Source organism: Bemisia tabaci, chromosome 4, assembly GCF_918797505.1.
Source record: "Bemisia tabaci chromosome 4, PGI_BMITA_v3".
Taxonomy (NCBI): domain Eukaryota; kingdom Metazoa; phylum Arthropoda; class Insecta; order Hemiptera; family Aleyrodidae; genus Bemisia; species Bemisia tabaci.
This window is the reverse complement of record NC_092796.1, coordinates 44129968-44151660: the sequence shown is the minus strand read 5'-3', so window position 1 is coordinate 44151660 and position 21693 is coordinate 44129968. Positions and strand designations below refer to the sequence as shown.

At 38.9% G+C, this 21693-nt stretch overlaps 2 protein-coding genes across 5 annotated transcripts in view; one reads left to right on the top strand and one right to left on the bottom strand.

The window, feature by feature from the left end:
- The window catches only part of LOC109037939 (angiotensin-converting enzyme), a 36538-nt gene extending 16514 nt beyond the window's left edge, over positions 1–20024 (top strand). For both annotated transcript variants that reach the window (XM_019052808.2, XM_072299918.1), the window contains exons 2-14: positions 469–682; positions 1350–1508; positions 2023–2119; positions 2619–2762; positions 4027–4218; positions 5383–5480; positions 6565–6737; positions 10001–10125; positions 12399–12645; positions 13764–13862; positions 14961–15104; positions 17326–17501; positions 18887–20024. In XM_019052808.2, the coding sequence (XP_018908353.2) occupies positions 469–682; positions 1350–1508; positions 2023–2119; positions 2619–2762; positions 4027–4218; positions 5383–5480; positions 6565–6737; positions 10001–10125; positions 12399–12645; positions 13764–13862; positions 14961–15104; positions 17326–17501; positions 18887–18966 (1948 nt within the window). In that variant the 3' untranslated portion in view covers positions 18967–20024. The remainder of the gene's footprint in view (positions 1–468; positions 683–1349; positions 1509–2022; positions 2120–2618; positions 2763–4026; positions 4219–5382; positions 5481–6564; positions 6738–10000; positions 10126–12398; positions 12646–13763; positions 13863–14960; positions 15105–17325; positions 17502–18886) is intronic.
- The window catches only part of LOC109037942 (RCC1 domain-containing protein 1), a 77940-nt gene that overhangs the window by 25834 nt on the left and 30413 nt on the right, over positions 1–21693 (bottom strand). For 2 of the 3 annotated variants that reach the window (XM_072299922.1, XM_072299921.1), the window contains exon 10: positions 17229–17443. The gene's annotated coding sequence lies outside the window, so the exon portion shown is untranslated. Of the gene's footprint in view, positions 1–8974; positions 9152–17228; positions 17444–21693 lie in introns of all 3 variants that reach the window. The other variant, XM_072299920.1, reaches the window with a different exon arrangement.

Genomic DNA, 21693 nt, shown 5'->3' with positions numbered 1-21693 from the left:
GTATCAAGATTTGCTATATCGATTAAGATGGATATCAGAAACGGACCAAATCAAGTCGCAGGAAGTCTGGATTGCGAAAAAGAGGTTTGCGACTGTATCCCTCCGTCACTGGATAAAAAGTCGCTTGGACCTAGAGCCCAGACTCTTAATAACATTGACAAGAAAAAAACTCTTGATTCAATTCGATTTTTCCTCGATTCGAAGAGCCGAGCCTCTTGATTTAGACGGATTCCCTTTTGATTCAAACAAAAAGTCCGATTGAATCAAGAGTGTTTTTTCTTGTCAATGTTTTCAAGAGTCTGGACTCTAGATCAAAGCGACATTTTTTCAGTGTAAGATTTAATACTGAGGACAAAGTTTGACGACTAAATCGCGTTCAAGAGATTTTTCCTAGACTTTGAATTTTCGACTGGTTAATTCTAAACTACTCCCGACTAATTTTTTTCCGAACTGCGACTTGTTGCACAGGATGAGGGCATTGCTGCGGCTGTGGTTGCTGCTGCTGGCGGGAAGTTGGCGCGGCGGGATATGCCTGGACCCCGAGCAGGACACCGACGCCGAAGTGGAGGCTCGCGAGTATTTGAACTACCTCAACAAGGAGATGGATCGCAGGACCAACCTCAACATGCTTGCTGCTTGGAATTACGCCTCCAACATCTCCGAAGAGAACCTCGCCAAACAGGTACATTCATTCGTATTCACGTCTCATGGCCGTATTCAAAATCATTTTTATCTCAACAGCTCCATTCTTTACACCGAAAAAAAATTATGGTTGTGAAAGCCGTACTTACGAGTGATATTCATTACCGACCGTTCCGGGCTCAGAGACCGAAAGTTTCGGATGTAGCACCTGTTGTTCCGGCCACTGAACCCGGGAAAATTGTTGAGGCTACGGCTCCAGCGCCCTGAACTTTCGAACTTTGGGCCTCGATCAGACGGTATGTTTATGTAGCCCATTGTTATTGTTTTCTTCAGTGTAGGGAGACCTCGTGTGGTTTACATTTTGATTAAGTAAGATGGTTAAGAATGGCTAGAATGTAAATTCGAGTAAAAGTCACTCGTTCAACTTTTCATATAGACCCTTATGAGGAATCACACCAATCTGCTAGCAATAAAAAAAAAAAAAATAAGAGAGGAAAATATGTTGCAGGTTTTTAAAATTTTAAGGTAGATCCCTACCTAAGTGCTTATCACGATGTACACGTGCAGGAGTTGTCGTTTAGTAAAGATTATTGATCACTAAAATAATAATACCTACATTTTGTAAACCATTAGTAAGAAACTTCCATGACGTTTCACTTCTATTAACGAAAGTCATAACAAAAAAATGGAAATTTGAATGCTTTTAGATTGCGGTGGAGGCGGAAAATGCAAGATTCCAAAAGGAGCAATGGCGAGAGATGATGAAATACCCGTGGCAGAGCTACAAGAACGACGATATCAAACGACAGTTCTCCATGTTCGCCATCCTAGGCTCGGCAGCCTTGCCGGATGAAAAATTCATCGAGGTATAGCGTCTGGCATATACATTTATTTATTCATTATTTTTATTTATGTCAATATAATTATGTACCTCATACAACACACTGCGTAAAGGAACATCATGTCTATATGAAAAGCGAAAAGATTACAAAATCATAGAGATCTTGAAATCGCCAAACAACGTTTAGGTAATCCTTTTAACAACTGTTTCACAGAAAAAAAGAAAAAAAAATTGAGACATTATTTTTACTTGAAGAGTCGTTTTTTGTCGACAAAATTGGATTTTTTTCTAAAGTTAAATTCGTGCGGATTTAACTACATATACAAGTCAGTTTTTTTTTAAGTTATAGAAACGTTGTTTTGCTATCGCTAAGTTTAAAAAAGTTAAATACTTCCAAATTAAAGACTCTAACCTGAAAATTGTTTCCGGAAATTTATAGTGTTAAAATTCAACCATGTCACTAATTATTCCTCTTCTAAAAAAATAGGGGCAAATATTCTATTCAAATCTGAATGTAATGATTGTTTCTTTATTTTCAGTATCAAAAAACCTTGGGGGACATGGAGTCCATCTACAGCCAAGCTAAAGTTTGCGGTTTTAAAAATAAAACCAACTGTGATATGCACCTCGAGCCAGGTGAGGATGAATATATGATAGAGTAATCTTCCTTCGCACTAGGTCAGTTAGCATACGATCATTTTTTTGCAAAAGAAGGCGAGAAACAATTTGAGAGAGATCAGTGCTTACACTTGCAAATTAAAGTTTCGTCTAAAGGTTAAAAGAGACAAAATGTGGGGAAACTCGAAAAAGAGGGATATTATTATGTACCTCAATCTACATGGGTTGAATTAATTTATTAACAGGAGAACTTTTTTTTTATTTTCTTTTTTATTTGATAAACGACACGCACTTAAACCAAGGCAATGACAGTCCGTCAATGACTAACTTTTTACTTCCTGATACTTCAGCAAGTAACTCCTCAGGTAAAAAAACCCAATTATTGGGGGAAAATCTAACACTTACCTCAGGAGATGCCCCAAAGTGGTCATTCTAATGAATTCAATGTGAAATTAATGACGAATTTTGTGGTACATTGTAAGTGCAATAATGTGGAGCTTTCAAATTTTGATTCCAGAAATTACAGCTAGAATGGCTCAAAGCCGGGACCCTGAGGAACTGAAACATTACTGGGTCGAGTGGCACAAAGCCAGCGGTGCAAAAGTGAAGCACTTATACCCGAAATACGTCGAACTGGCCAACGAAGCCGCAGTTATGAACAGTAAGATTATTTTCCTAATTAATTGTCTTCCTGAAACAGGGTTTTAATCCAAGAATTTACAGGTAATCACCCCGAATTCTGGCCGGAGGAATCAGGCAGCATGTTTAGGTGTGGCTTTCAGATCACGAAAAACAGTGAACTCGAAGAGCTAGGCACTTTCCGATTGAACTTTCAGGAATTAATAATGAAAAAGAGATGAATAATTTTTACAGAATTGTCATATTTATGATTTCAGCATTGACAGAAAGTCATGCTCACTTCAATTGCGAAAAATAGGGGTACCAATAATTGAATGAACTGGTGTAGTCACGACATTTGTGAACGCTCACGGGGAAAGACGCGTCGCAGTGAGAAGCGCCTTCAATTGCACATAGCTGCAATATGGGCAACTCCCGTGCTCGAATAGTTATCTTCCGAACGCCTACCGTAAAAATTCAAATACCGCTGCTCTGACTGCATGCAAAAAAGCCAATTCATCTCCGGTTGCGGCATTGCATACCTCCACTCACGTTTTATTGTTATTCAATTTGTTTTAAAGAGTAGGAAAAACTAAATAACAATCTTCTTCAATTTATACGAATTTTCCTGAGTAATTTCAAAGATATTCGCAGGAAATGTCGAGGCGGTATTATGGCTAGTTTTTTCATTTTCTTTGAAACAAAAAAAATTAACATGCCGAGGTTATCATACGTTTTAATTAATATAATATTTTCCCTTAAATATGAATAAAATCGGGAAGCGAGCAAAGATTACGACGCGTGGTCCTAGTTTAGCGCCGCGCCTGAGCCCAGCGTGGTCACGTCACCGTCGCAATGTGACGCGCCTTCAATTCCAGCTAGCGGCAATACGGGCATCTCCCGTGGTCGAATAGTTATCTCACGTGCGCCTACCGTAAATGAAGTCAAATATCGCTGACTACACGCTAAACAGCCGATTTATCTCCGGTTGCGACATTGCACACCTCCACTCGCGTTTTCTTTTTATTCAATTTGTTTTGAAAAAAAAAAAAAAAAACTAAAATACAATTGTCTTCAAAATTTTGGCGATTTTTCATAATTCGACAGAGGGCACCGGCACCCACTATGGGCCTTAAAAATTAAGTGCTAGCAGGTTGATTCTTTCTCTACCAGTAAAAAGGGTAAAGCTGCATTATATACTGGCAACACGGAGGGGGAAAAAGTCGTTGCTGCTATGATGTTCATTTCATCTTCTTCTTTTTTGTGTGGTAAAAACGGAATTACCGACTATGATTTCTTTGTTGCAGATTTTACAGACACTGCTGAGTACTGGTTGTGGTCTTACGAGGATCCGCACTTCCAGGAGGAGATTGCTCATTTGTGGCAGCAACTGAAACCTCTGTACCTGCAGATCCACGCTTATGTACGTAGAAAATTGAGGGAAAAATATGGAGAAAATATTGTCCCGCGAAAAAGACCGATTCCAGCCCACTTATTGGGTACTTATGAATTTTACCTCACTATATATGGTTTTCTTTGAACACGGCGGCAAGAATTTTTATCGAACATTTCAGAGCCTGCGGGCCGATTATTGAAATCGATAGACAAAACTATAGACAAAGGAGATTATGGAGGGATCCTATTGGTGGAAGCGGGTGGTTGCAATGGACAAATAGGGTAGGTAATAGACTAAGTAACGGCAACCCGCGAGGTACCGATAGTTATAATATCCATCCTAGTTATAGTCCATCATTTTCTCCCTTAATCTACAGGAACCACCCATTTCAACCAATAGGATCGCTCGTAACTACCTATGTCTCCTTTGTCTATCGCTTTATCTATCAATTTCAATAATCGGCCCGCTGGTGGAGCTTGATATTTCAGTAAAGAGATACAGTGATCCGAGAGCAGTTCGCATTTTTTTTTCATTTCTTTAATTTCCTATTTCTGTTTGCTGCAGGGATAATTTTAAGTTACATAAGATTCAGGATTATCTCAGTCAAAATGAACTACGTCTGTTAAAATGACTTACTGTCGATCATCAATTTGAGATTAGTAGGATAGTAATATTGCAAGTTTGCAGCACTGCCAACTCCTTAATTAAAATTTTCTCAATTTAAATGTATGTGAAACAATCGATTTTGGACAGGCAGCCTCTCAATTTAAATGTATGTGAAACAATCGATTTTGGACAGGCAGCCTGTTTCATCTAGAATCGATATTTATGATGGATTTGAATTTTAAAAAATCCGTGTTGCCAACTTATGAGAATCGTCACTAAACGTTGAAAGTGCGTGAGATGTATAAAATAAATGAAAAAAAAAACCGGAATGATGCTTTCAAACCAAATAATCAACGTTTTAAGTGTATTTATTAATATCTTTACTCATCCTCTTTACTTATGCCTGGAGGCTACATTAAAGCACACTGAAACCCTGCGAGACTAAAATAGTTTTTTCTTAAATTTCATTCTCTTTTCTTTTAGTCAGAACGCGTTAGAAGATTTCCATAGTTATGTAAAAGAACCATTCCATAGTTATGTTGTATCGTGTTACAACATGATTTTGGCAGGATCAAAGCAAGTCCCTGCAGAGTCTAAAAAAGTGATGAAAAATACTAGGATAATTTTTTACTTATGTGTCTTATTTTTTTCGGTGACGCAGGGAACATGTGGGCCCAGCAGTGGAATCTAATCTATGATCTAACCACTCCATTCCCGGGGAAAAGCTCCGTTGATGTCACTCCACAGATGTTACATCAGGTACACACAATACTACACATGGATAAAGGTCGCGACATAATTTTAGCCATTAGGCTTCCAAGTAGACAATAATTAAAAGGGAAGCACCAAGTCGCAGTTCGTAAAATAAAAATGAAATAGGGGTGTTAAACTTCAAAATCTTCAAAGTTTCTAATTCTTCTGAAAGATAATAAAATCTCAAACCTATATTTCGTTGCCAACGTTAAAACGGACGCTGCAAGTATGTCTTAGAGACGTATTTTCAATGAGTTAACTTATATTTTGTAGTCTATGATGACTTAGTGTTTTTTATCAACGACTTTCACAGCAACAAAAAAAAGACAGTAAGACTCTGTTATGATACATGGTTTTTCATTTATTTCATCTCTTGGCTTCTTCTGAGTTGATGATCGGTAAAAAACTGAATTTGATAGAAAAGTCGCAATTTTGATGCCAGAAATCAGAAACTACGTGCAAAGGCTTGATTGTCGATCCCTAATTAGACTGCTGAAGTAGTAACTGACGGTGACGTATTAGAATTGGACCGCGTTCAGCAGTAAGGAATTGGTTCCTTGCTACTTGCCACATCAGCTGTTGGCAAATTTAGCTGGGCGATTTAATTTTTACAAGAGCAAGTTCGAGCGAATTCCTTTGAAAATTTTAAGGAATTGGCTTGGTACTGTACAGAAAATTCACTGAAATAGTACAAAAATCCGCACGACCGTTTTCATGTAAAACATTAAATTGTTCGATCAAATTTGGCAACACTGGAAAAAAACACATTGTATCTAAAGTCCAGACTCTTGAAAACATTGACAAGAAAAAATACTCTTGATTCAATCGGATTTTTGCTTGAATCAAAACGAAATCCGCTTACATTAAGAGGTTTGGTTCTTGATTTAAACTAGATTCTGATTGAATCAAGAGTACTTTTTCCTGTCGATGTTTTTAAGAGTCTGGACTCTAGATCCAATGAGGTTTTTTTTCCCAGTGAATAGCTGAAGTGGCTTGGTGGCTTGGTTCCTGCCTGCTTAACGCGGTCCAATTTACGATAAAATAAATAGAGCTGCGATTGAACCTTGATCATCATCATTGTCTTTTGAAGGGCTACACGCCGCGGAAAATGTTCCGATTAGCCGAGGAGTTTTTCACATCTATGAATCTGAGTGCGATGCCGGAGACATTCTGGGAGTACTCTATTCTGGAGAAACCGAAGGACAGGAACAACATTGTCTGTCACGCATCCGCCTGGGACTTCTACGACGGCAAGGATTACCGGTAAGATTTTTCAGAGTTTTGATTCTTCCTCCCCTTTCAAAAAAAGAAATAAATAAAACAAACTGATCGTTTAGTGCTACTTTCATTTAGGAAAGTTACAGCACATTAGTTCTGAACTCAAACCGATAAAATAGGCATATTTTTGCCTCAAAATACAAGCAAGGCAGTGCCCCTTTTCGACAATACTGCTCGGCTCTTCTTACTACTTATGGTTTACACGCCATACTGATGTTATACTAACGACATGCTTTCATCAATTTCGAGATATTCTTTCGTAAGAATTGTAATTGTATGTGTTTTTGCTTTAGCCTGAGCATAAATTTAAAACTTTCTTTCTGATGAGCATGTCGAGCATCCACGTCGTGCTCTGAATACAATTTTGAAAAGAATACAGTAATCGCCGTATTTCACCCAGCGCCTTCTCTTACATTGAAAAATATTTTCACCAATTGAGTACACTGAGCCTAATGTCAATGTGGGAGAAAAGCATGAGCAAGTATATTGTATAGCTAGTGTCAAATTGATGGGGAGACTGAAACACTCCGAGCGGTGATTTGAAAAAACCCTTGATGTAATACACAGTTCCAGGCGAAAAAGAACTTTTATTTTTGCAAGGAGTTTTTAGAAAATATTTTCAGAGAGATAGGGAGAGGAGAAAAATAGAGAAAAAACGCGGACAAAAGTTTACGAATTAAGTCAACTTGGATTTACTTTTATTGAAGAAAACTATGACGGACAATTCACGACGTCGCAAGCAGTGTTCGAAACTCCCCCTTGAGTTTTAGGAGCCATGTGGCGCATCAAGCCCGATTTTTAGGCGCCATTGAAGATTTTTTAGGGGCCAAATTGACTTTTTCCCTATATATTACGGCGCATTTAGTGCAAAGTTAGACGCATGATATTTTCGTGACAGAACTAGTAAGTAGCTGTAACTTGGGGAAGCACTAAGAATGAAATCGTGAAGAATAGAAAAAGCAAGCTTTCACTTGTAGTGCTGAAAATTCTGAGTTTTTTCAATTCAAATAGATTTTTTTTTCTTTCTTTATGTGACTTCCTGTGAAAATCCAGGTTTTTAGGGGGCAATTTTTAGGGGCCACGTTGGCGCAGAGCCTTCATTCTTTAGGTGCCATGGCCCATTTTTAAGACGCATTTGGCGCGCTGGCGCCTGTGAGTTTCGAACACTGGTCGCAAGTCGAAATACATTACACGGCTATCTCGAATCATCACAGAAATAAAACTACTGAAAAATTGAGTTTAAGATGAGACTTCGCTTGAGTATCGAAGAACGGCGTCTTACTTGCTGGTGCATTATTTACAGAGTAAAGTTATGCGGCGCGAGCCTCTCGATTGAGAGCTTCACAAAGACGCACCACGAATCGGGTCACATAGAGTACGATCTTCAATACAAAGATCAGCCCTTTATTTACAGAAGTGGCGCCAACTCAGGTCAGAGGGTGGATTTTTCATTGCTTTAATATGAGACTGTTATGACTGCATGCAGTTTAATCAAATGGATGTTGCTCGTAGTTGTAGACCGGACTATATTGTTGGAATATTCGAAGACCGGTCGTTTCGATTCGTAATCTTCCGAACTTTATACATATACTCGTAGACTTGTGTTCACGTTATTGATGTTGTCTCGACCTTTTTCAGCTTTTGGTGGGTAAAACCTGGATACGAATCGACCTGATTCAGGATTGATAGCAATGATTCTAGAAATAAAAACGTTTCCAATTAGATTTTTCTTTTTTTTATCCGCCTCCCAAATAGCAGAGGTTGCAACAACGTGCAACAAAATCGTTTGATTCTTGTAACTAATAGATTGATGTGCAGATTGCCTAATCTCTCCCCCGAAGGAGCTATCATTGTTGGAACTAGTTGCAATTAAGTTGAAACATGTTTCAACTTCAAAGTATTGCTGGTTGCCTATCTTTAGATTTTAAACAACTTTGGTTCAGAAATTTTGCAATCTCAGCAGGTTGCAACTTTGTCTTCCGATCAGATCGCCGAAAATTTTCACTTATCGACCAAAAGCTGACCAGAAGTTGCAACTTTGTCGCAACTAATACCAACATTGTTTCAACTTGTAGCAACTTTTACATTGAAAAATTCTACTTGGGCTAGTGTCAGACTTAAAACAACAATCAGATCCTCGAGGTTGGAGAGATACACATAATTTTCTGAACTTGAGCGAGGAGCAAGAGTGAAGCGAGAGACTTAAAAGATTGAACGAGTACTTGGTCTAGGTATGGGTGGATGATTGTAGCAGGATCTGAGGTGGGCTCGAGTCGAGAGGCAGAATGAAGGCTTGTCACCGGCCGAAGCTCCGGCGAGAACTCAATTGAAGGCATCAAGAGAAGCCCGATGCTCGTGATGCAAGACTAATAAATTACTGATAATCAACTCAAGAGCCACTAAAATAATGAGTTTGCAAGAGATAGAGATGGTGATATTGTTTTTAAGATAGGAATGATCGAACTTTTGAAACAATGTATGCACTGGAAAAAAACACATTGGATCTGAAGTCCAGGCTCTTAAAAACATCGACAAGAAAAAATACTCTTGATTCAATCGGATTTTTGCTTAAATCAAGAATCAAGCCTCTTAATTTGAGCGGATTTCCTTTTGATCTAAGCAAAAATTTGGTTGAATCAAGAGTATTTTTGCTTGTCAATGTTTTCAAGAGTCTGGACTCTAGATCCAATGTGGTTTTTTTCCAGTGTAAATTGAAGAAAAAAGCGAGAATTAGAATGAGGGGTTTCCATTTTGTAATGTAAACATTACAGTGCTACGAGATTAGAGAATCACCGACACACCAACAACCGACAATGCACCGAAAAAAAAAGTCTTAAGATATTTTAACTTAAGGCCTTGTTTATTGTCGAAAATTTTTTTTTTTTTTTGAGTTTAATACACACGTGCAGATTTAACTTCAAGTCAGTTTTTTTTTTTAGTTAAACGGTGTTTTGTTAAAGTTCTTCATGCTTAGTCTTAACGATAGCAAAACGACGATTTTGAACGAAAAAACTGACTTTAAGTTTAATCCGCACGGAATTAACTAAGAAAAAAACCAAATTTTGACCACAAGAAACAACACTTTAAGTCAAAATGATATTTCAATAAAAGAAGTTCCCAGTGGATCTTCATGTTCTTTTCGTCGATGTTCTCATCCACGTCCCTTAAAATAGTGTGTTGCACGCATTTTTGTTGTTGTTTTAAACCGGCTTTTGATGTGCATGAAACTTATATGTGTGTCTGTGTAGAATTAAACAATGCACGACTGTATCCGCTGACGAGCTATCAACGGCACACCATGAAATGGGACACATCGAGTATTTTCAACAATACAGGGATCAGCCGCACATATATAAAAATGGAGCCAACTCAGGTGAGTGCGAGGCTTAACGCTCAAAATTCTTAAACTAGCAACTAAACTAGACAAATTTCATTCAAACCTTTCCCTACACCACGGTGGAGAATCACTTATTCTCAGAACATTTTCAATAATTAAACCCTGAGTTCTTCAAAAACAAGTTTTGATCGATGACTCCTTGTGAGGCAAGTCGAGTGAGTGAGTCGTGTTTTGATAGTTTAGTCTTACACGCTTGGTAAAATAGTCCAGACGCCTAGTTTTGGAAACGTTGTATCATGCAGATGATTCGAAATTACAGAAAATGATGTTTTATTCGCTGGTATCGCTACAAACCTAAAGGGCTACTTCACGCATTGCGCAATGCTTGAAGTATCCCTTTAGGTTTGTAGGCGTTACTTCACGCATTGCGCAATGCTTGAAGTATCCCTTTAGGTTTGCAGGCGTCAATGTGCATTTTGAGCTGGCAGCATGCCGCGCCGCGCCGCAGCGTGCCATAAACTTGCTCACAATTAATAGGTCAGGGTGTTAAAATCTTGGCAACTCAAATTAAAAATTAGCGACTCAAAAATCATCAGAAACGAAACTTTCGTGATCTTTCAGTCATTTTACAACTTATTTTTTCCTATTCTTGAGTTCTGGACCATAAAGCGCCGCGGGCGGCGACTATTGAAATTTTCCTCTGTGCTCAATCGGAAATCTTCAAACAACAACATTGTTATTTTTGTAACATCTAACACTAAATCCGACAGATAACTGAGTACCTAATCGTCCGCTTATTTTTATCTTCATTTCATTTTAATTCGTAATTGTTTTTCGGTGTCATTCTAGTGATTCGCTACCAATTAAAGTTTGTTAAAACGAACGTTAGGCTACTTTTAAAGTGAGAGGATACTTAAAGTGGCTGTCAAAACTCAGACACTCGGCATGCCTCCTCCAGTAAAAAACGAGAGAGTAAAAATGGACTGGACTCACATTGTTTTTCACGGACGGTATGACAGTCGCTGTTAGATGAAAGGGGAGTAAACTTTTGGTATCAGTGTTGCATAAGTGCGTATTTGAAGGCACTTGATCTATTAGGAACGCCATTGAAGAAGATTTAATCAACAATAATACTTTTTGAGCTGCCGGTTCCTTTTCCATCATTTCATTTTTTTACCAGTACACCATGGGATCTAAGTATTTTTATTGCATCCGATACTCCATATTATTCGCAACGCAGGATGTTCCATCCATGCTGTGGGATTAACTGAACCTTTTAAGAGACAAATTAGAGCATACAATCCTGTTAAACTCTATATTGAGTCTTTGTTCAGTCAACATCGGCAAAGAATAGGTTTGAAACAGTAATTCGCCAACCACGTATCTCGGAACTCAGTGTTAGACCTTAGTTCCACAAACACATAACTCGGTTTTTCGGCAATTTCTCCTGACAGACGAGAATATGACTCAAAATGATGATAGAGTCTTATAAAGCATCTTATCCTTGCTGTCTTCAAGAATTATTTCCCCCCTACCTTCAAAGATGAGGAATGTAGAGAGTTTTATCCTTCTCCTGAAAAATCACGTTTTTCGAGTTATGTGATTGCCGACTTACACAGTCAACATGTAGGAAATGGGTTGATAACAAACGCAGCAAACGATAACCGTCAAAAATTGGCAACAACCCTTTCCCACCCGAAGTCGCCGCAACTTTTTTTTTTTTTTTTTTTTTTTCGGTGATGGTTCTTACGAGTTTTTATGGGATCCATTATCCAGAGTTTCTCTGTAAAAATATACTTAAATCAGAACAACCGTGTACGGCCTTGTCTCCACGGGCCGTTTCACGGGAATTGGCCCAGGGAAAAATCCCACTTACGAAGCTGGGAAAAATATTGAGTTAATCAATATTTTTCGCAGTACTACCAAGTATGGTCCTTGTACCCATAGGACCCACTGAGAGAGGAAGAAGAAGTGAAAATGAATTGTGCGATATTTTGTTGATTACTCCAATTGTTCATGTTTGTTTAGTTAAAGTAATGTGTCTAATAATTGTCAATTGAGTGCAATTATTATTTTAATCTCGGTTAAATACTCGACTTTATCTAATTTATCTTCCCGCGCAAACTAATCGTAGGGCCGTATGAGCCTCGTCCCGTGGAGACGGTAACTGGGAAAAATCCCAGAAGTTTCATTCATGCGATTCGAACTTGGGACAAATCTCATTAAAAGATCCCGTGGAGACATGGCCTACCTTCGCAAATTGCGAAAGTTCAATGACTCAGCGTCTAAAATTCGATGAGATTTTGCAGGTTTCCATGAGGCGGTGGGCGATGTGATAGCTCTCTCGGTGCAAACTCCGAAGCATTTGCGAAAAATCGGACTCATGGAGCCGAACACGGTGATCGACCCGGAAGCCGAGCTTAACCATCTCTTCCACGTCGGACTCGAGAAGATCGTCTTTCTACCCTTCGCCTACACCATGGACCTGTGGCGCTGGGATGTTTTTAGGGGACAGATCACTAAGGATCACTACAACTGTGCTTGGTGGAAGTTGAGGTAAACTCTACCGCTTAAGGACGTCAAGAAAGTTTTACAAATGCCCGGGTTTCAGTTCTTGAGCATTGATGAGGATTTAAAAAAATGAGCCTTAAAATTAACGAAAATATGCCTCACAACTTGTTAAGAAACAAGGTGGGGAATTGGTGGTGCTGGGGTTCACACTATTTTGCACGGAAAACAAGGTCATGGAGTTTAAAAATTTCGATTGCATCTGCCTCGGCTGAACAGAACACTCTTCCCTCTCATCAGCCTTGCACTGCTACTCCTTCGACCTCAAAATGTTTTACTCTAGTTGAGATTTATGAACTTCTTGATGAGATGGCTGGTTATTTTCATTTGGGCACATTTCATAATCAACAAACGCATCTCCGCAGATTGGCCTGTTCCCTCAATAAACCAATGTAATTATTTTTAGAATTTCGATCGCTACGAGGGTTATCGAAAAATGCAAGCTTCAAATTGGCTCGAGTCAAAATTTGGGGATATAATTTTTTTACGACTGGAACTGATTGGCTCCTAGTGAGTCTACATTTTTTAACATGACCGTAATAGACCGCAACCTAAAGGACACTTTGCGTGCCACCTCATAATGTAAGGCAACGAGGAGACTTGAACGCAATAATAGAAAAAAGTATCTATTTTCTCGCACTGAGAAAAGTTTGTATTTTGATTCATCTCGACAAACAAATGGACGTATTTCTGCCAAACGGAACTAAGTGCATTACTACATGAGCCCTGTTACACTGGAAAAAAAACATTAGATCTAGAGTCCAGACTCTTAAAAGCATCGACAAGAAAAAATGATCTTGATTCAATCAGATTTCAGCTTAAATCAAGAACCAAGCCTCTTAATTTGAGCGGATTTTCTTTTGATTTAAGCTTAAAATCTGATTGAATCAAGAGTCATTTTTCTTGTCAATGTTTTCAAGAGTCTGGACTCTAGATCTAATGTGTTTTTTTTTTCCATTGTATGCATATATTCTTATGGGTCTCAGAGCTGATGTCTCAATGCACATAGTTTCGTCTGACAAAACTACGTCCAACTTATTCATTATGTGACGTAGCATGATTAAGTAATTCGGATATCGAGTTTTTAATTATTTTTCCGTTTGCAGGACTGATATTCAAGGAGTTGAGCCACCCGTGGATCGTTCGGAAGACTCGTTTGACCCTGGAGCTAAATATCATATCGTGGCTGGCGTTGAATATCTCAGGTGATTACACGCTTCGATAATTCATACTTATTCACACTGTTCTGGCCGATAAAAAACGTATTGTAATCGCGTGAAACTTTTCAAAAAGTTTTTCGAACCAAACTGTTTTTACTTTCGGCCAAATTCACTGGAAAAAACACATTGGATCTAGAGTCCAGACTCTTAAAAATATCGACAAGAGAAAATACTCCTGATTCAATCGGATTTTTGCTTAAATCAAGAACCAAGCCTCTTGATTTGAGCGGATTTCCTTTTGATTTAAGCTTAAATCTGATTGAATCAAGAGTATTTTTTCTTGTCAATGTTTTCAAGAATCTGCACTCTATATCCAATGTATATTTTTTTCCAGTGTTGAGCATTTAACATTCTTAATCTCGAATAATAAGGTTTAATGCTTTGAAACCACAGAAAACCATGGAAACACCATGGGCAGGTCAAAAGACGAGATGTTCGGGCTCAAAAGAGCAGCCTACCTTCCTACACGTAAAACACCAGAAAAATGCCGCTGCCTTCTTCAGATACCAATATCAAATCAAGATGGCAAAGAATTTTCATAAACGAGCGTCATGAAGGAGCGTCCTTCCGCAAAAATGAATAACTTTATGCCAAAATTAAATAAAATACGTGCTTTAAATACGACGGGTCGTAACAATTATTGTAATAATAAATCATGCTGGATAATTTGAGTACAAAGGTCGGCTCTTCATCATGCTCTAGGAGCTCCATGACCTAACTCCAAAGTTATACCATGTCCTATAGGTACTCTAGAAAACATCCTCCAACAGAATTGCAAGCTAAAGGAGTTATATCCAAAATACTTGAATGTAAAAGTACACTGGAAAAAAAAAACACATTGAATCTAGAGTCTAGACTCTTAAAAACATCGACAAGAAAAAATACTCTTGATTCAATCGGATTTTAGCTTAAATCAAGAACCAAGCCTCTTAATTTAAGCGGATTTCGTTTTGATTCAAGCAAAAATCCGATTGAATCAAGAGTATTTTTTCTTGTCAATGTTTTCAAGAGTCTGGACTCTGGATCCAATGTATTTTTTTCCAGTGTAGAAGTCAGAAAATTTGGAAATTGATTTAATTGCAGGTATTTCGTGAGCTTCGTAATTCAATTCCAATTCCACCAGGCAATGTGCGAGGCGGCCGGGCAGTTCGACCGGAGAAATCCGATGAGCAAACCACTACACGAGTGCGACGTCTACCAAAGCAAAGAGGCTGGAAATCTATTAGGGTGAGCGTCAATTTCTCACTGAATTTCTTCTTTTTACTCCTAAGAATTTTTTTTTTTTTTTTGAGGGGGGGGGGGGTTTACGATTAAGTTAGGCGAGGGCAGTATCGCTTCCAGCGAGAGGGGGGGGGGGGGGGGGGGTACGGGGACGTCTTCAAGAACGTTTGCCCTAAAAATGGCTTTTTCAGGCACCGGTAAAAAAAGTGAATAAATGTTAATAAGATTAATTCTGATAAACGATGAATAAGCCATCGGCTCTTTTTCATTCATTCAGCGTTCCGGTCGACGCATATAATTGCAACCTAACGCCACGAATATAGCAAAAATGCATTACAAAGGTAAGACTCCAAAACCACGCGTCTCGTTCGCGTCTTGCGGTGTTTTCGAATCTCGGTTACTATTTTATTTTTTTAAACGAGGAAAAATCAATATCATTTCTCGAAGTTCTCGCAGAATTGTCTTAGCACAAGGAGGAAAAATCGCGGCAATTTTCAAAAATTGCGTTTGAGTATAGATTTATCCATTAAAAAATAAACATGACAGGAAGTCTGCAACCTCGTGGACCGAGACACAAGGTTCGGGAGTTTTGCTGTCGATAAATTGGATGTATTTATGCTAAAAGAAACTATGGGCACAGGGTTTGTTTGCAACATAGTTCTTTTTAGTATTGATACGTCCAATTATAGCTTAGAGAAAAAAAAGGAGGTGTTTGCATTTCGGGCATCTTGGAATTTTTTTATGACTTGATGACGTAGGTGGGTACAGTGTGAAGGGGACGTCTCTGTACCCAGCTGTACCCACCTACGTCATCAAGTCATCAAAATATTCCAAGATGCCCGAAATGCAAACACCTCCTTTTTTTTCTCTATGCAATTATAGAGCCCGAAAATACGAACACGACAGAAATCATGGCCGCATTTACCTACTTGCCGCCCATGGGCCGCCAGTATTTTGCCGCCCTCTTCTCATTCATTTTGAAACATCAATAAAAACCATCAAGTGAACGTGCCGGAGGGAGAAGAGTGCATAAGACGCGTTCACTCGTGTTGGACACATTTTTTGCGTAAGCCCTGTCAACACTACTAGCAAAAGTTCACGAAACATCGCGCGAAAGTTCAGTTCCGTAAACCTATCTCTGAGGGGACAAGGTCTTTCATTTGTAAGAAATGAACTAAAAAATTAAGAAAGAACAAACATAAATGTGGTTTAATAATTTTAACTTCCGCCGCCGTGCCGCGCTGACCACACTGTGTTTGGCGCAATGCGTGAAGTATTCATGTAGTCTTGTAGGCACTGAGCGTTTCACGCCGCGCCGACCGCTGTTGACCTTACTGTGTTTGACGCAATGCGTGAAGTATTCATGCAGTCTCGTAGGCGCTAATATGTGTTACATGCCGACCGCCGCGTCGAGGGCTTCTCCTTTTCATCCCAAGTCCTCGTCATCATTTCTCTTTGCGCCGCGCCGCGCCGCTCCAGGCCAAATTACGTGTTTGGATTCTCTCTTGACTTAACTAATTAAAGGTGCGCAGTCTTTTGTATCACCGAAATATGACAAAATTAGAAATGTATGAACTCTCAGGAAATGAGAGATTTTGTCACCTTTTCTTGTTAGTGATTTTATTCAGAATCCGATTTTTTTGTACCTGCATTTAAAAAAATTGCAAAATTTGCCGCCCCCTAATTTTGCCGCCATGGGCCGCGGCCCATGTGGCTACCCCCTTAATCCGGCCCTGGATAGAATATAAACTGAATACATTGGTAAAACAAGGCTTCAATATTAAATGCTCTGAACAGGCGGAACGTTTCGAGCCTTTACAGGCTGTAATTTTCATCTTGTAACGAATATTTTACATCTTCGGTAACACAAGCAGTAAAACCGCCATCGACTGATGTATTGAACACAAATTTGTGTAAATTAAGAATTTGCAAGACAATGATTGAATTGATCGAGTTCTGGTGCGACTGTGCTTTGATTGATCCCCCATCCCATCCATTTCGCAGCTGAAAATGACGAAACAATACTGACTTGCGTCTTTAGCGAGAGAAAAGCGCCTACGAGGTCCTTCACATAGGTATAACAATATGCTCAGAAATAAAAACAACACAGAAAATAGTTTAAAAACTTACCAAGATTGGTGTGCGTACGATTTGCAAGGTTCGAAAACATAATCCTCGAATATTTGCTCTTCACCCAATGACAAGTTTTCTGATTTTTTTTTTCCAGGAGCATGCTGCGATTAGGATCTTCGGTGCCATGGCAAAAAGCGATGGAAATCATGACTGGTCAAGGGAAAATGGACGCGTCAGCTTTGCTCCAGTATTTCAGCCCGCTCCAGCAATACCTAGAACGAGAGAACAAGCGGACGGGTGAATACATCGGATGGACTGCATCCGAAAGAAGTACGTAACAAATTATTGTTATGCAATAAATCGTCACAAGTGTAAATCTTCATTGGATACAATTTTTGCGGCTTCCGAAGACCTGCTTTTGCCTACTTCTCGATTGAAGGCACATCTAAAGCACTGAAAAAAAATTCTCGGCGTTTTTACCAAGGTCCGTTGGTACCTTTATCATTTCACTTTTTTACCAATTATTGGTAATTTTACCAAGACAGACTGGTAAGCTTACCTAAAAACTGGTATTTTTACTGTTTTTTCAGGTAAGAATACCACTTTTATCGGTAATCAATTCCCGGTAACTTTGCCATTTTATCTCGGTAATTCTACCACAGTCGATAAAGAATATTGGCGTTTTTACCGGGGTCCAGTAAAATTACTGAGGAAGTCAATAATTTTACCGAGATTTCTCGGTAAAATTACCAATTCCGTAAATGGTAATTGTACCAAGAAAAAACTAGGATCAAATAGAACCCTGAATTCTTGGTAATTTTACCATTTTCTTAGTAAATACACCCAGATTTTTTTTTCAGTGAGGCTTCTCCGCGAATTATAACAGAGGAAAGAGGCCGCTCATGTAAGATAGATAACGCTCTGAGGGGCGAGAGAAAGATGGGTTTGATGAGCTTGCGTTATGTAGCATTGGCTACGTTACATAGCACGCAATGCCAATTTTTCAGTTTTTGTGACCCTAGGAACCAGCCATAAATTACGTTACGCACTCTTTCGGTATTTTTGACCCTCCTCCCCCTTGTAACGCTCTTGTGACGTAGGGCCCTTTCCTTTGACACGTAAAAACAAAATGGCGTAGCGCTTTCTTCGTCCCCCCTTCTCCCCCCTAGCGTTACGTAATTTATGGACGGTCCTTTAAGTACCGAGAAGAGGACCTTAATCAGTAGAAATTCGGTTGTATGAACAGAGAATAGAGTGACATAAACCGCAAGTACAATTGGACTGCATTTTGCAATTTGGACCTATAAATTCTGGTTTATCTGAAAAAACACTTGCGTCTTACGTGTAAAGGGAAACTAATGGCACATACGTTGTTTTTAAACCGGGCCGGAATTTATAGTTCCGAATGGCAAAATGTAGTCCAATTACACAGTGACATGAATCGCGCCATTCACTTCGGTTCATTTTTGTGTGAATATTTCTGGATGAAATGGAATAATTCACGGACTACTTCAAGAGAAGATGTTGGTGTTTTTCCGTCAAAGAAAATGAGAGAAAAAAAAACAAAGCAAACAAACAGATGTGCCCAACGTCCCAACTGAAAACGCGTATTTTGCGACTTCGATCGTCGAAATGCTGATAAGTCATTATCATATCATCAACTAAAACATTTTTGTTAGACTTCGTACACTTACACGTGTATTTTACTGTTTCAGAATGCGTGCAAACAGAGGAAGAATTAGAAAGGATGAGGGCTGCAGCGACGACTGAACAAAACGCTGAGGAGGCGAAATGATATTGGCTCTATTTGCGCAAACTGGCAGTTTGGCGCAAATTGAATGAAATACTGGAGCGGGAACGGATTTTGAGAGAGCTCAGTAAAGTCATCGATCGCTATAAATAAGTTTTTCAAAGGAAGAGCTTTTGATGGGAACCCGAATTTAAAGTCTTTTGATGGCGAGCAGGGGAGGGTTCAAACTTATAAGCTTCTTTTACGTATAAAACGAGCACTGTCTGCCGGTGACCTTATCAAAATTTCCACGAGCTCACAATATTGAAGGAGTCATTAAGTGTGAACTTCATTTTATTTTCTTGTTTTTGTCTTTTGAAAAATGAAAGATTGATGAGTTCTAATTACAAGAGACGCGGAGTGCTGAATGTTTTTATTGTTTTCACATTAATTTTGTAACTTTTAACCTGTTCTTTTCAACATTTACAAAAACGTCACTTGGCGTTTTTAATGTTCATGCACCGAATTCTTAAATAATGAAAATGATAGAATATCGAATGCAGATGGTGGAAGTGATACGCCTGGCTTAGCAGCGAACAAAAAAAAACTTAACACCCACCCCGATAAATAAAGGCCTTCATTTATTGAACGTCCTCGTTGTTAAACTCTACTTATACGTGTATCTCTGCAAGGTTATTGTGCAAGGCAGTGTTCTGTTCAAGACTGAATTATTGGGCACAATGTGGATGCTTCGTTTAGCGATTCTTGCGAAAACTTACAAAATCGTCAAGGCATGCGGGCTCATCTCTTAGAATATTTCACTCAAAAAATGTTTGGGAGCTACAGACTCGATTATTTTTTAATTTATGTTATCTCCTCTGAGCAGCAGGTGAATGAAACATGGAGCGGTACATTCCGACTTGGGGGACAAGGAAAGAGAGTCATCGAAAGAGCGCTCCAGAGTTTGAGAAAATACCTGCAGTTCAGTTCTTTATAAGCAAACAGGTTTACAAAAATTAGGAAAGTGATATTCACTTTAATTGTGACGCCCTTACTTGAATTTGGAGTGCTATTTTGCTTCAAAGTTGATTTTGTATAATAAAACAGTCTCTTCGTTACGATTACATTTCTTTGCGTTTAATTTCAATAATTCACGACCACACTGCCCTCGAAGATTTTTGATGATTGGTGCTCGTGAACGTATTCTAAGATGCTCACTCGCAATCAATGTCAACACGTAGTACTACTCTATGAGTGAACATGCCTGATCAGAATATTAAAGGATTTTTGACATGGAATGGTCTGGGAACATGGTTCAAAATGAACATGCTCAATAAGTATTACGTAACGTAGGTACTCGGGGGGAGGGGGGTTTAACTAGCGTTACGGTCCATTACGAGGGGGGAGGGGATCAAGCCTATAGCGTTACGTAACAAATCCAAGCCGGGAGCTTTGAAAAAAAGTGTAGTAAATAAAAAGTCCCGCCCTTTTTCCAAGCTGTTTTATCGGCGTTTTCTTGACATTTGAAAATGGGGGGAGGGGGCAGGCCAGCGTTACGCAATTCGAGAGGGGGGTATGTAGGGATGCGTTACGAGTGCGTTACGGGGGGGGGGGGGGGTCAAAACATCGGAAAAAAGCGTTTCGTAATACTTGAACGGTCTTCGTTACCATAACTTTCTCACCTCTCCTAAAATATTCTTAAAACGCGCCAGATAAAGTTAAAGCGTCAAATGTACAAATGAAATTTCAAGATTTTGAATTGTTTGAAGATAGGAGAGGGGACAGGACTCCCGTCACTGTGATTTAAATGCGTCAACAAATGCTGCAGACATTTTTATAAAGCTAGATACCAATTACATCAGATGTTGATGCGTTGCAGAGGGGAGGTTATTTATTGCTTTGTTGTATACGCAGCTGTTCAAACTGCAAGTAAAGCTGTAGAAACTATTGAGCTCTGTCCCACCCACGTAACACGTCCTTGAAATAAGAATAATAATGTAAACATTTTTGCCCAAGGGGCAAGCAAATGTCCCTACTGACGCACAGCACTTATATTTTTCAAAGTTGCTGTGAGTTTCAGTGAGAGGCGGTTATTGTTGAGACGTTTCGCGCCCACTCCGAGGAAAGGTAAAAAAAGTCGAACCTATTTCTTTAAATTAAACATTTCACTTTTTCGATCAAACATTTGTAAACGATATTCATACAGATTTTTGTTGACTTTTTTCATAGCAGACATAATATTATTCTGAGGAAAGGTCAAACACGTTTATTTCAGTCATTATAAAAAATAAAAAAAGCGCGCATGTTTAAACGTTTTACGATCAAAATACGTGTTTTTTTTCTTTGTCCTGCGATGCTGTTCTTTTTGTGACAAAAGGAGGTTTAACGAGGCCTTCAGCAAAATATAAGGTTAAAAATAATTTCACCAAACTTCAAAAAGAATTTAAACTGAACATCTTGTAAATGGTTCCTTGCAGTTGATTTCGATCCTTTTCCATTAAAATAAATCCAAATATATTACAGCATAACGGGCGTAACTTTGCGGTTTTTTCAAGGGATACTGAAGGTACCGATAGGTTTGTTTCATCTATATCGCGAATTTTCTTCTTTTTTCAAAATATTATCCGGTGTTTTCAGAGATGGATAATATACCAATTGACCAAAAGGATCCGTTTTTAGTTGATTCGTTTGATAAAATTACTTCGAGGTTATAAAACGTGTCTATTTTGTGAGCTGGTTCTTACTTTACCTTTCTTACTAGACCTTTCTCAAGCATAGCGGCCACTGCAAAAA